Raw genomic sequence first — 13,540 nt, 5'->3', positions numbered from 1 at the left:
CAGGACCTGCCAAGAACAGCCAGCCCTGCCTTGCACCCACACCACGCCCGTGCCAGCCCCGCTGCCTACCAGCACTTGGCTCGTCTCCTGCTTGAGGATGGCAATGCGCTGTCCGTACACCTCAACCAGCACTTCGCGCACGTAGGACACCCTGCTGTTGCCACGATGCTCGTTCTTGGCCTCCACATTGAAGTAGGGCAGGGAGGTGGTGTTGGAGCACACTTTGGCCAGGGTGTAGGTGCAGTTGCCCATGAAGTTGTGTGTCACCTTGTCAAAGGTGTTGTAGTGAGGGTCCCCGTGGACGTGACAGATGCCGTAGGAGTGCTCGAGGCACACGGGTTTCCCACCCTGCACCCCGCAGTACTGGCCCCCAGGGCATGAGGCTTCGAAACACTGGACTTTGCTTCCCCGTGCAGGACACGTGCACTTGGAGGAGCAGCTGTTGTCCGTCCAGAACTCGGAGCCCACCGGGTAGTGCTGCCCGTTGTACCAACACCCACACTGCTGGCTGGGCACACATCGGTCGTGGTAGAGCAGGTACCCGCTGTCACACACACAGCCCTCCACGCATGGCAGGCTGCAGGTGACTGGAGCCATTGGGTCAACACAGGTGGCAGGGCAGGCAGCAGCGCAGGGCTCATAGTGACTGTTGGCCGGACAGGTGATCGCTGCAGAAACAGAAGATGCGGCAATTACTTGCAGAACATAACTCAACACTTCTTTTGAGGTATTTTCCCCTTTGAAAAAGTAACGGTCTCTGTTTTCCCTCTGGTCTGCTTGGCTCCATGTGTGTTCTTAGTCCTACCCAATCAAATGAAACAGCAAATGTGATGGTGCCTCTAATACAGACAACTCCCTGTAAATCCCCTCAGTTCACAGTGAGAATATTTCTCTGCCTCACTCTTTCCTTCCTGTCCTGTGTTTTCCTGAGAGTAACGATCTGTGGTACCACGTGTGGACTTACGGCAGAAGGTTGTGTTCCTCCACACGGGTATCTGGACCCCAAGGGCCTGACAGGCATCCACATAGGACTGCAAGCTCTTGCACAGGGTCTCCTGGTCCAGCCCCAGCTCACACAGGTCATACGAGCAGGTCTCAAAGTAACTGCTGGGGCTCAGCACAGCGTGGCAGATCTCAAAGGGGCCACTGGTGTCAATGAGGAGCCCACAGAAGGGGCTGCTGGCGATCACCTCCTTGTCCGTGTCATTGCAGGCTGGGGTGGGGAGTGATCCGGCTGAGCAGCTGTGGAAAGACAGGGAGAAGGGCCCCTGGGTCATCTGTGGGCTTCTCCTGGTGCCTCCTCCTCCCCTTGCCTGACGTGTCCCCAGACCTGCTGGGGAGGCACACCCACCTGCTGTTTTTGGACACCTCCCAGCTGTTGCCCAGGCTAGTAGAGTCTGGCTCCAGCATCCCTTCCGGGTTCAGGAAGTCATCTGCTGCCATCCCGTTGTAGTTCCCACACATGCCACAAACCTTCTGCCCAAAGGTGCTTGGAAGTGTCACCTCCACCCGATGGACCCCATCAAACTTCACTCTCAAGCCAAAGTCTGTCATGACCATAGTGTAGAACCCACTGGACAAGACCTGCACACCTGCGGATGGGCTGCAAGGCAGGATCTCTGCCACTCCATTCACCTGGAGGGACAGGAAGCAAGACAGGATTGAAGCAACCCATTTGGCACAGCTCTTTCCTCTTGCACAGCCCCACAGGCTCTCCCCTGGGGCTTACCGTCACCACTCCACCCCGCCCCAGCCTTATCCGCTGGTCAGCCACATCGACATCCACGTATCGGACGTAGGACACACGAGTGTTGCTCCCCCTGTGCTCGTTGGCTGCTTCCACGTTGAAGTAGGGCAGGGAGCTGTTGCTCTCACACAGTTTGGAGAGGGTGTAAGTGCAGGTGCCCATGAAGCTGTGTAGCTGCTTGTCAAATGTGTGGTAGTGAGGGTCTCCTTCCACCACACAGGTCTCTGACAGTGGAAAGACCAGAGGGCAAGTTTAGTTGAGCACTACCCACTGCCTCTTATCCCCAGCCTAAAAAGGGCTGTGGCCCCATGACTGGTCTACTGCTTTTACACAGAGACAGAGTCATTAGACATCTCTGTCAAAATAGGATTCATTTTCCCAGGCATGATGTTCACACCTACTCAAACACATTCATTGCAGAAGCACACACGACCCACACCAACTTGGAAGAGGTTCCAATCTGTGGCTTATTAGGGAGGGAGATTGACACAAGGCAAATAACAGCCCTCAAATGTAAATGCAAGTAGTAGCCAGCGTGGGTTTTGAAGACAACTCAGAATGCTACCAACAATAGCAGTACCTGAGGACGTCCCTGGTGGTGCTGTTGGTGGTCTTGGTGTTGTCTGCGTCGTGATGTTAGGCAGTGGGGTTGAGGGTCTAGGAGGAAGTGGACCTATGAAGAGACAGAGGAAGAAATGGGCAGTGTCAGCATGGGCGTTTTGTTGCATGCAGCTTGTCCACCCTTCCCGAAAAACCCAGCATTCTGAGTCAAGAGACCCAGGGCAGTACCTGAGGTCGTCCCCGGTGGTGCTGTTGGTGATCTTGGTGTTGTCTGCGTTGTAGTGCCTGGCTGTGGGATCGTGGGTGTTGCTGTTGATGCACCTAGCAGAAGGGACAGTTAGAGGAGATGTGCACCAGCATGGGAGTTTTCTTGCAGGCAGCTGCGTCCTTCACCCTTCTGAAGCACCCAACTCCATTACCAGGCATGCCCAGAAGAGACAGTGAAGCGTGTCATCTCAGGAAGAACCCTCCCACCCAAGTGCCCAGCCAGCAGCACAGCTGGGTGACAAAAGCAAGTAAGGCACTTCAGTCCCATGGTCAATGTCCTGTCTGTGGGCCTTGTAACACATGAACTAAACCAGCCATTGCCAGTGCTCCAGTCTCCCAGGAGAAAGCCGGCTTGGGCACAGGAGGCATCAGTGCCCTACAGGGCACCGCAGAGACAGCCTGTGCTCCCTCCTCTAGCACAGCCTGCCAGCTCAGTTGGTGACATGTCTCAAGCTGCCCTTTCCCAAGCCAAGCCTTGTACCTGCACAGGATCCCTTTTCAATGGACAGGTCATCCAATGCTACGTTGCTCCGGGCGTCTTCGCCCCACTGTCCCTCCAGCAAAATCTAAGGGAAGGAATTGTTCCCAGCATTAGCTCTGGTCGCACGTGTGAAGCGCCGTTAGAAAGGACGGTTCCTCTTAGGTGGCAGTGAGAGCCTGTGCCCTTACCTGCGTATTTCCTGTGATGTGCACCGTCACCTCTCCCAAGTGCCACGTGTCCCCATGGTTCCCTTCTTGATTCCACACCTCCACTTGCTCAGAGTCCTTTGCCACGTACACCCGCAGGGCCATTTCAGAGTTTCCGTACATGTGGTACCAGAAGCGGAAGCAGTGGGTTCCTTCCCAGCTGCACACCGGACCGACCAGGACAGCCACAAACCCGGAGAGAGCATCATCAGTCCCTCGCAGGTAGATGTAGTAGCCGTCTGAAACCAAGCATGGGCCACACTGTCACACACACATCAAATCTAGACAAAGCAGCCAGGGACAACCCAAGCCCAGTCCTGGGAGGGCCGAAGCTGCAGTTTCAGGCAGGCAAAAGGAGTGGGGAGCAAACACAGGGCCTTCACGAGCCACAAGCCTCCTGGACCCGAGCGCCCCTACAAAGGTGCTCTCTGGGCCACGGCAGCTGCATGTCTTGGCCTGGGCAACGGCACCACCTCCAAAGCATTGCCAGAGCCCTTGTGCGGCTCTGCAGCTTCGGAGACTCAGTCCTCACCTTGTTGTTTGGAGAGGCCAGCCTCTCTGTCTAACAGAGAGACAGACCCGTTCCTGTTCCCCAGAGACAAACGGCTCATCAAGCTCTGCATTACTTTCTCCCCCATGTGGCAGGCCCTGGCCTGCCCTGCGGCTACCACGGACTGATTTCCAGGGCTGGAAATCTTCCCAAAGGAAGCCTCCGGCTCTGGGAGACTCTGCTTTAAATTTCTCTGGATCAAGACCAGGAAAGATGTGGCCTGTGTTTGCTGTTAGCAGAAGTTTAGGGGTATCTTCCCAGGGACACTCCCCAGCGTGTGTCCTGATTGCTGTTCCTACCTCCAGTTGTGTGGTCAGAGGAGGGGCCGGTATTTGGTGTGGGCATTGGGCCTCTGTTCCTTATCCAGTCAATGCTGCTGTAGTCTGCCTGCACCCAGCCACAGAAGTCCTTGTCGAATGTGCAGGTGAAATTGCAGTCTGTTGGGGGAGCTGGACGTGGTGCAGAAAGGAAAGCAGAGGTTGTAGAGTGAAGGCGGGGCCACCTTTTCCCACTGTCACACAGTGCTCACGTACAGCCACATACACACCCATGGTATGCCCGTGGCCAGGTGAGGGTGGCCAGCCGAGGGGAAAGGCTTAGCACAGCCAGTAAAAAACATGGATGGGAGACAACCGTACCTGTGCTTGTCCCAGGTGCCGGTGAGGTTGTTGTATGTGGAGGCCGTGTTGTAGTGTCTGGCAAGGGGGGCGAGGGTGTAGGAGCTGATGAATGAAAGAGAGTGAACCAGAGGTGGAGAAGGTGTGTTTTGTAAGGGGATTTGTTCCCAAATGGGGATGTTGCACCCTTCCCAAACACCACCGCACCATGGCAAAAGAACTGTAGGACAGGGATTCCACAGTGTCCCCGTCCCAAAGAGTCTCTTCACCCGAGGCCTGGCACACCAGGCCAGTGAGGTGCTACCAACAATAGCAGTACCTGAGGACGTCCCCGGTGGTGCTGTTGGTGGTCTTGGTGTTGTCTGCGTCGTGATGTTAGGCAGTGGGGTTGAGGGTCTAGGAGGAAGTGGACCTATGAAGAGACAGAGGAAGAAATGGGCAGTGTCAGCATGGGCGTTTTGTTGCATGCAGCTTGTCCACCCTTCCCAAAAAACCCAGCATTCTGACTCAAGAGACCCAGGGCAGTACCTGAGGTCGTCCCCGGTGGTGCTGTTGGTAGTCTTGGTGTTGTCTGCGTTGTAGTGCCTGGTTGTGGGATTGTGGGTGTTGCTGTTGATGCACCTAGCAGAAGGGACAGTTAGAGGAGATGTGCACCAGCATGGGAGTTTTCTTGCAGGCAGCTGCGTCCTTCACCCTTCTGAAGCACCCAACTCCATTACCAGGCATGCCCAGAAGAGACAGTGAAGCGTGTCATCTCAGGAAGAACCCTCCCACCCAAGGGCCCAGCCAGCAGCACAGCTGGGTGACAAAAGCAAGTAAGACACTTCAGTCCCATGGTCAATGTCCTGTCTGTGGGCCTTGTAACACATGAACTAAACCAGCCATTGCCAGTGCTCCAGTCTCCCAGGAGAAAGCCGGCTTGGGCACAGGAGGCATCAGTGCCCTACAGGGCACCGCAGAGACAGCCTGTGCTCCTGCCTCTAGCACAGCCTGCCAGCTCAGTTGGTGACATGTCTCAAGCTGCCCTTTCCCAAGCCAAGCCTTGTACCTGCACAGGATCCCTTTTCAATGGACAGGTCATCCAATGCTACGTTGCTCCGGGCGTCTTCGCCCCACTGTCCCTCCAGCAAAATCTAAGGGAAGGAATTGTTCCCAGCATTAGCTCGGGCCGCACGTGTGAAGTGCCGTTAGAAAGGACGGTTCCTCTTAGGTGGCAGTGAGAGCCTGTGCCCTTACCTGCGTATTTCCTGTGATGTGCACCGTCACCTCTCCCAAGTGCCACGTGTCCCCATGGTTCCCTTCTTGATTCCACACCTCCACTTGCTCAGAGTCCTTTGCCACGTACACCCGCAGGGCCATTTCAGAGTTTCCGTACATGTGGTACCAGAAGCGGAAGCAGTGGGTTCCTTCCCAACTGCACACCGGACCGACCAGGACAGCCACAAACCCGGAGAGAGCATCATCAGTCCCTCTCAGGTAGATGTAGTAGCCGTCTGAAACCAAGCATGGGCCACACTGTCACACACACATCAAATCTAGACAAAGCAGCCAGGGACAACCCAAGCCCAGTCCTGGGAGGGCCGAAGCTGCAGTTTCAGGCAGGCAAAAGGAGTGGGGAGCAAACACAGGGCCTTCACGAGCCACAAGCCTCCTGGACCCGAGCGCCCCTACAAAGGTGCTCTCTGGGCCACGGCAGCTGCATGTCTTGGCCTGGGCAACGGCACCACCTCCAAAGCATTGCCAGAGCCCTTGTGCGGCTCTGCAGCTTCGGAGACTCAGTCCTCACCTTGTTGTTTGGAGAGGCCAGCCTCTCTGTCTAACAGAGAGACAGACCCGTTCCTGTTCCCCAGAGACAAACGGCTCATCAAGCTCTGCATTACTTTCTCCCCCATGTGGCAGGCCCTGGCCTGCCCTGCGGCTACCACGGACTGATTTCCAGGGCTGGAAATCTTCCCAAAGGAAGCCTCCGGCTCTGGGAGACTCTGCTTTAAATTTCTCTGGATCAAGACCAGGAAAGATGTGGCCTGTGTTTGCTGTTAGCAGAAGTTTAGGGGTATCTTCCCAGGGACACTCCCCAGCGTGTGTCCTGATTGCTGTTCCTACCTCCAGTTGTGTGGTCAGAGGAGGGGCCGGTATTTGGTGTGGGCGTTGGGCCTCTGTTCCTTATCCAGTCAATGCTGCTGTAGTCTGCCTGCACCCAGCCACAGAAGTCCTTGTCGAATGTGCAGGTGAAATTGCAGTCTGTTGGCGGAGCTGGACGTGGTGCAGAAAGGAAAGCAGAGGTTGTAGAGTGAAGGCGGGGCCACCTTTTCCCACTGTCACACAGTGCTCACGTACAGCCACATACACACCCATGGTATGCCCGTGGCCAGGTGAGGGTGGCCAGCCGAGGGGAAAGGCTTAGCACAGCCAGTAAAAAACATGGATGGGAGACAACCGTACCTGTGCTTGTCCCAGGTGCCGGTGAGGTTGTTGTATGTGGAGGCCGTGTTGTAGTGTCTGGCAAGGGGGGCGAGGGGGTAGGAGCTGATGAATGAAAGAGAGTGAACCAGAGGTGGAGAAGGTGTGTTTTGTAAGGGGATTTGTTCCCAAATGGGGATGTTGCACCCTTCCCAAACACCACCGCACCATGGCAAAAGAACTGTAGGACAGGGATTCCACAGTGTCCCCGTCCCAAAGAGTCTCTTCACCCGAGGCCTGGCACACCAGGCCAGTGAGGTGCTACCAACAATAGCAGTACCTGAGGACGTCCCCGGTGGTGCTGTTGGTGGTCTTGGTGTTGTCTGCGTCGTGATGTTAGGCAGTGGGGTTGAGGGTCTAGGAGGAAGTGGACCTATGAAGAGACAGAGGAAGAAATGGGCAGTGTCAGCATGGGCGTTTTGTTGCATGCAGCTTGTCCACCCTTCCCAAAAAACCCAGCATTCTGACTCAAGAGACCCAGGGCAGTACCTGAGGTCGTCCCCGGTGGTGCTGTTGGTAGTCTTGGTGTTGTCTGCGTTGTAGTGCCTGGTTGTGGGATTGTGGGTGTTGCTGTTGATGCACCTAGCAGAAGGGACAGTTAGAGGAGATGTGCACCAGCATGGGAGTTTTCTTGCAGGCAGCTGCGTCCTTCACCCTTCTGAAGCACCCAACTCCATTACCAGGCATGCCCAGAAGAGACAGTGAAGCGTGTCATCTCAGGAAGAACCCTCCCACCCAAGGGCCCAGCCAGCAGCACAGCTGGGTGACAAAAGCAAGTAAGACACTTCAGTCCCATGGTCAATGTCCTGTCTGTGGGCCTTGTAACACATGAACTAAACCAGCCATTGCCAGTGCTCCAGTCTCCCAGGAGAAAGCCGGCTTGGGCACAGGAGGCATCAGTGCCCTACAGGGCACCGCAGAGACAGCCTGTGCTCCTGCCTCTAGCACAGCCTGCCAGCTCAGTTGGTGACATGTCTCAAGCTGCCCTTTCCCAAGCCAAGCCTTGTACCTGCACAGGATCCCTTTTCAATGGACAGGTCATCCAATGCTACGTTGCTCCGGGCGTCTTCGCCCCACTGTCCCTCCAGCAAAATCTAAGGGAAGGAATTGTTCCCAGCATTAGCTCGGGCCGCACGTGTGAAGTGCCGTTAGAAAGGACGGTTCCTCTTAGGTGGCAGTGAGAGCCTGTGCCCTTACCTGCGTATTTCCTGTGATGTGCACCGTCACCTCTCCCAAGTGCCACGTGTCCCCATGGTTCCCTTCTTGATTCCACACCTCCACTTGCTCAGAGTCCTTTGCCACGTACACCCGCAGGGCCATTTCAGAGTTTCCGTACATGTGGTACCAGAAGCGGAAGCAGTGGGTTCCTTCCCAACTGCACACCGGACCGACCAGGACAGCCACAAACCCGGAGAGAGCATCATCAGTCCCTCTCAGGTAGATGTAGTAGCCGTCTGAAACCAAGCATGGGCCACACTGTCACACACACATCAAATCTAGACAAAGCAGTCAGGGACAACCCAAGCCGAGTCCTGGGAGGGCCGAAGCTGCAGTTTCAGGCAGGCAAAAGGAGTGGGGAGCAAACACAGGGCCTTCACGAGCCACAAGCCTCCTGGACCCGAGCGCCCCTACAAAGGTGCTCTCTGGGCCACGGCAGCTGCATGTCTTGGCCTGGGCAACGGCACCACCTCCAAAGCATTGCCAGAGCCCTTGTGCGGCTCTGCAGCTTCGGAGACTCAGTCCTCACCTTGTTGTTTGGAGAGGCCAGCCTCTCTGTCTAACAGAGAGACAGACCCGTTCCTGTTCCCCAGAGACAAACGGCTCATCAAGCTCTGCATTACTTTCTCCCCCATGTGGCAGGCCCTGGCCTGCCCTGCGGCTACCACGGACTGATTTCCAGGGCTGGAAATCTTCCCAAAGGAAGCCTCCGGCTCTGGGAGACTCTGCTTTAAATTTCTCTGGATCAAGACCAGGAAAGATGTGGCCTGTGTTTGCTGTTAGCAGAAGTTTAGGGGTATCTTCCCAGGGACACTCCCCAGCGTGTGTCCTGATTGCTGTTCCTACCTCCAGTTGTGTGGTCAGAGGAGGGGCCGGTATTTGGTGTGGGCGTTGGGCCTCTGTTCCTTATCCAGTCAATGCTGCTGTAGTCTGCCTGCACCCAGCCACAGAAGTCCTTGTCGAATGTGCAGGTGAAATTGCAGTCTGTTGGCGGAGCTGGACGTGGTGCAGAAAGGAAAGCAGAGGTTGTAGAGTGAAGGCGGGGCCACCTTTTCCCACTGTCACACAGTGCTCACGTACAGCCACATACACACCCATGGTATGCCCGTGGCCAGGTGAGGGTGGCCAGCCGAGGGGAAAGGCTTAGCACAGCCAGTAAAAAACATGGATGGGAGACAACCGTACCTGTGCTTGTCCCAGGTGCCGGTGAGGTTGTTGTATGTGGAGGCCGTGTTGTAGTGTCTGGCAAGGGGGGCGAGGGTGTAGGAGCTGATGAATGAAAGAGAGTGAACCAGAGGTGGAGAAGGTGTGTTTTGTAAGGGGATTTGTTCCCAAATGGGGATGTTGCACCCTTCCCAAACACCACCGCACCATGGCAAAAGAACTGTAGGACAGGGATTCCACAGTGTCCCCGTCCCAAAGAGTCTCTTCACCCGAGGCCTGGCACACCAGGCCAGTGAGGTGCTACCAACAATAGCAGTACCTGAGGACGTCCCCGGTGGTGCTGTTGGTGGTCTTGGTGTTGTCTGCGTCGTGATGTTAGGCAGTGGGGTTGAGGGTCTAGGAGGAAGTGGACCTATGAAGAGACAGAGGAAGAAATGGGCAGTGTCAGCATGGGCGTTTTGTTGCATGCAGCTTGTCCACCCTTCCCAAAAAACCCAGCATTCTGACTCAAGAGACCCAGGGCAGTACCTGAGGTCGTCCCCGGTGGTGCTGTTGGTAGTCTTGGTGTTGTCTGCGTTGTAGTGCCTGGTTGTGGGATTGTGGGTGTTGCTGTTGATGCACCTAGCAGAAGGGACAGTTAGAGGAGATGTGCACCAGCATGGGAGTTTTCTTGCAGGCAGCTGCGTCCTTCACCCTTCTGAAGCACCCAACTCCATTACCAGGCATGCCCAGAAGAGACAGTGAAGCGTGTCATCTCAGGAAGAACCCTCCCACCCAAGGGCCCAGCCAGCAGCACAGCTGGGTGACAAAAGCAAGTAAGACACTTCAGTCCCATGGTCAATGTCCTGTCTGTGGGCCTTGTAACACATGAACTAAACCAGCCATTGCCAGTGCTCCAGTCTCCCAGGAGAAAGCCGGCTTGGGCACAGGAGGCATCAGTGCCCTACAGGGCACCGCAGAGACAGCCTGTGCTCCTGCCTCTAGCACAGCCTGCCAGCTCAGTTGGTGACATGTCTCAAGCTGCCCTTTCCCAAGCCAAGCCTTGTACCTGCACAGGATCCCTTTTCAATGGACAGGTCATCCAATGCTACGTTGCTCCGGGCGTCTTCGCCCCACTGTCCCTCCAGCAAAATCTAAGGGAAGGAATTGTTCCCAGCATTAGCTCGGGCCGCACGTGTGAAGTGCCGTTAGAAAGGACGGTTCCTCTTAGGTGGCAGTGAGAGCCTGTGCCCTTACCTGCGTATTTCCTGTGATGTGCACCGTCACCTCTCCCAAGTGCCACGTGTCCCCATGGTTCCCTTCTTGATTCCACACCTCCACTTGCTCAGAGTCCTTTGCCACGTACACCCGCAGGGCCATTTCAGAGTTTCCGTACATGTGGTACCAGAAGCGGAAGCAGTGGGTTCCTTCCCAACTGCACACCGGACCGACCAGGACAGCCACAAACCCGGAGAGAGCATCATCAGTCCCTCTCAGGTAGATGTAGTAGCCGTCTGAAACCAAGCATGGGCCACACTGTCACACACACATCAAATCTAGACAAAGCAGCCAGGGACAACCCAAGCCCAGTCCTGGGAGGGCCGAAGCTGCAGTTTCAGGCAGGCAAAAGGAGTGGGGAGCAAACACAGGGCCTTCACGAGCCACAAGCCTCCTGGACCCGAGCGCCCCTACAAAGGTGCTCTCTGGGCCACGGCAGCTGCATGTCTTGGCCTGGGCAACGGCACCACCTCCAAAGCATTGCCAGAGCCCTTGTGCGGCTCTGCAGCTTCGGAGACTCAGTCCTCACCTTGTTGTTTGGAGAGGCCAGCCTCTCTGTCTAACAGAGAGACAGACCCGTTCCTGTTCCCCAGAGACAAACGGCTCATCAAGCTCTGCATTACTTTCTCCCCCATGTGGCAGGCCCTGGCCTGCCCTGCGGCTACCACGGACTGATTTCCAGGGCTGGAAATCTTCCCAAAGGAAGCCTCCGGCTCTGGGAGACTCTGCTTTAAATTTCTCTGGATCAAGACCAGGAAAGATGTGGCCTGTGTTTGCTGTTAGCAGAAGTTTAGGGGTATCTTCCCAGGGACACTCCCCAGCGTGTGTCCTGATTGCTGTTCCTACCTCCAGTTGTGTGGTCAGAGGAGGGGCCGGTATTTGGTGTGGGCGTTGGGTCTCTGTTCCTTATCCAGTCAATGCTGCTGTAGTCTGCCTGCACCCAGCCACAGAAGTCCTTGTCGAATGTGCAGGTGAAATTGCAGTCTGTTGGCGGAGCTGGACGTGGTGCAGAAAGGAAAGCAGAGGTTGTAGAGTGAAGGTGGGACCACCTTTTCCCACTGTCACACAGTGCTCACGTACAGCCACATACACACCCATGGTATGCCCGTGGCCAGGTGAGGGTGGCCAGCCAAGGGGAAAGGCTTAGCACAGCCAGTAAAAAACATGGATGGGAGACAACCGTACCTGTGCTTGTCCCAGGTGCCGGTGAGGTTGTTGTATGTGGAGGCCGTGTTGTAGTGTCTGGCAAGGGGGGCGAGGGGGTAGGAGCTGATGAATGAAAGAGAGTGAACCAGAGGTGGAGAAGGTGTGTTTTGTAAGGGGATTTGTTCCCAAATGGGGATGTTGCACCCTTCCCAAACACCACCGCACCATGGCAAAAGAACTGTAGGACAGGGATTCCGCAGTGTCCCGGTCCCAAAGAGTCTCTTCACCCGAGGCCTGGCACACCAGGCCAGTGAGGTGCTACCAACAATAGCAGTACCTGAGGACGTCCCCGGTGGTGCTGTTGGTGGTCTTGGTGTTGTCTGCGTTGTGATGTTAGGCAGTGGGGTTGAGGGTCTAGGAGGAAGTGGACCTATGAAGAGACAGAGGAAGAAATGGGCAGTGTCAGCATGGGCGTTTTGTTGCATGCAGCTTGTCCACCCTTCCTGAAAAACCCAGCATTCTGAGTCAAGAGACCCAGGGCAGTACCTGAGGTCGTCCCTGGTGGTGCTGTTGGTGGTCTTGGTGTTGTCTGCGTCGTGATGTTAGGCAGTGGGGTTGAGGGTCTAGGAGGAAGTGGACCTATGAAGAGACAGAGGAAGAAATGGGCAGTGTCAGCATGGGCGTTTTGTTGCATGCAGCTTGTCCACCCTTCCCAAAAAACCCAGCATTCTGAGTCAAGAGACCCAGGGCAGTACCTGAGGTCGTCCCCGGTGGTGCTGTTGGTAGTCTTGGTGTTGTCTGCGTTGTAGTGCCTGGTTGTGGGATCGTGGGTGTTGCTGTTGATGCACCTAGCAGAAGGGACAGTTAGAGGAGATGTGCACCAGCATGGGAGTTTTCTTGCAGGCAGCTGCGTCCTTCACCCTTCTGAAGCACCCAACTCCATTACCAGGCATGCCCAGAAGAGACAGTGAAGCGTGTCATCTCAGGAAGAACCCTCCCACCCAAGGGCCCAGCCAGCAGCACAGCTGGGTGACAAAAGCAAGTAAGGCACTTCAGTCCCATGGTCAATGTCCTGTCTGTGGGCCTTGTAACACATGAACTAAACCAGCCATTGCCAGTGCTCCAGTCTCCCAGGAGAAAGCCGGCTTGGGCACAGGAGGCATCAGTGCCCTACAGGGCACCGCAGAGACAGCCTGTGCTCCTGCCTCTAGCACAGCCTGCCAGCTCAGTTGGTGACATGTCTCAAGCTGCCCTTTCCCAAGCCAAGCCTTGTACCTGCACAGGATCCCTTTTCAATGGACAGGTCATCCAATGCTACGTTGCTCCGGGCGTCTTCGCCCCACTGTCCCTCCAGCAAAATCTAAGGGAAGGAATTGTTCCCAGCATTAGCTCGGGCCGCACGTGTGAAGCGCCGTTAGAAAGGACGGTTCCTCTTAGGTGGCAGTGAGAGCCTGTGCCCTTACCTGCGTATTTCCTGTGATGTGCACCGTCACCTCTCCCAAGTGCCACGTGTCCCCATGGTTCCCTTCTTGATTCCACACCTCCACTTGCTCAGAGTCCTTTGCCACGTACACCCGCAGGGCCATTTCAGAGTTTCCGTACATGTGGTACCAGAAGCGGAAGCAGTGGGTTCCTTCCCAACTGCACACCGGACCGACCAGGACAGCCACAAACCCGGAGAGAGCATCATCAGTCCCTTGCAGGTAGATGTAGTAGCCGTCTGAAACCAAGCATGGGCCACACTGTCACACACACATCAAATCTAGACAAAGCAGCCAGGGAAAACCCAAGCCCAGTCCTGGGAGGGCCGAAGCTGCAGTTTCAGGCAGGCAAAAGGAGTGGGGAGCAAACACAGGGCCTTCACGA

General features: G+C 55.8%; 1 protein-coding gene across 50 annotated transcripts in view; it reads right to left on the bottom strand.

Annotated features, from left to right (window-relative positions):
• LOC127468700 (IgGFc-binding protein-like) overlaps window positions 1-13,540 on the bottom strand; it is a 59,915-nt gene that overhangs the window by 24,174 nt on the left and 22,201 nt on the right. For 7 of the 50 annotated variants that reach the window (XM_051782098.1, XM_051782102.1, XM_051782099.1 and 4 more), the window contains 33 exons: window positions 13,138-13,394; window positions 12,950-13,034; window positions 12,430-12,522; window positions 12,221-12,313; window positions 12,012-12,104; window positions 11,714-11,797; window positions 11,375-11,524; window positions 10,508-10,764; window positions 10,320-10,404; window positions 9,800-9,892; window positions 9,591-9,683; window positions 9,293-9,349; window positions 8,954-9,103; window positions 8,087-8,343; window positions 7,899-7,983; window positions 7,379-7,471; window positions 7,170-7,262; window positions 6,872-6,955; window positions 6,533-6,682; window positions 5,666-5,922; window positions 5,478-5,562; window positions 4,958-5,050; window positions 4,749-4,841; window positions 4,451-4,534; window positions 4,112-4,261; window positions 3,245-3,501; window positions 3,057-3,141; window positions 2,537-2,629; window positions 2,328-2,420; window positions 1,730-1,971; window positions 1,352-1,635; window positions 965-1,242; window positions 70-668 (listed from right to left, as the gene is read on the bottom strand). In XM_051782098.1, coding sequence (XP_051638058.1) covers window positions 70-668; window positions 965-1,242; window positions 1,352-1,635; window positions 1,730-1,971; window positions 2,328-2,420; window positions 2,537-2,629; window positions 3,057-3,141; window positions 3,245-3,501; window positions 4,112-4,261; window positions 4,451-4,534; window positions 4,749-4,841; window positions 4,958-5,050; window positions 5,478-5,562; window positions 5,666-5,922; window positions 6,533-6,682; window positions 6,872-6,955; window positions 7,170-7,262; window positions 7,379-7,471; window positions 7,899-7,983; window positions 8,087-8,343; window positions 8,954-9,103; window positions 9,293-9,349; window positions 9,591-9,683; window positions 9,800-9,892; window positions 10,320-10,404; window positions 10,508-10,764; window positions 11,375-11,524; window positions 11,714-11,797; window positions 12,012-12,104; window positions 12,221-12,313; window positions 12,430-12,522; window positions 12,950-13,034; window positions 13,138-13,394 — 5,045 coding nt within the window. The remainder of the gene's footprint in view (window positions 1-69; window positions 669-964; window positions 1,243-1,351; window positions 1,636-1,729; window positions 1,972-2,327; window positions 2,421-2,536; window positions 2,630-3,056; window positions 3,142-3,244; window positions 3,502-4,111; window positions 4,262-4,450; window positions 4,535-4,748; window positions 4,842-4,957; window positions 5,051-5,477; window positions 5,563-5,665; window positions 5,923-6,532; window positions 6,683-6,871; window positions 6,956-7,169; window positions 7,263-7,378; window positions 7,472-7,898; window positions 7,984-8,086; window positions 8,344-8,953; window positions 9,104-9,292; window positions 9,350-9,590; window positions 9,684-9,799; window positions 9,893-10,319; window positions 10,405-10,507; window positions 10,765-11,374; window positions 11,525-11,713; window positions 11,798-12,011; window positions 12,105-12,220; window positions 12,314-12,429; window positions 12,523-12,949; window positions 13,035-13,137; window positions 13,395-13,540) is intronic. The other 43 variants (XM_051782111.1, XM_051782133.1, XM_051782134.1 and 40 more) reach the window with 40 other exon arrangements.

Source organism: Manacus candei, unplaced genomic scaffold, assembly GCF_025592945.1.
Source record: "Manacus candei isolate 608988 ecotype Guabito, Panama unplaced genomic scaffold, ASM2559294v1 h1tg000015l, whole genome shotgun sequence".
NCBI lineage: Eukaryota > Metazoa > Chordata > Aves > Passeriformes > Pipridae > Manacus > Manacus candei.
This window is presented reverse-complemented; position numbering and strand designations above follow the sequence as displayed.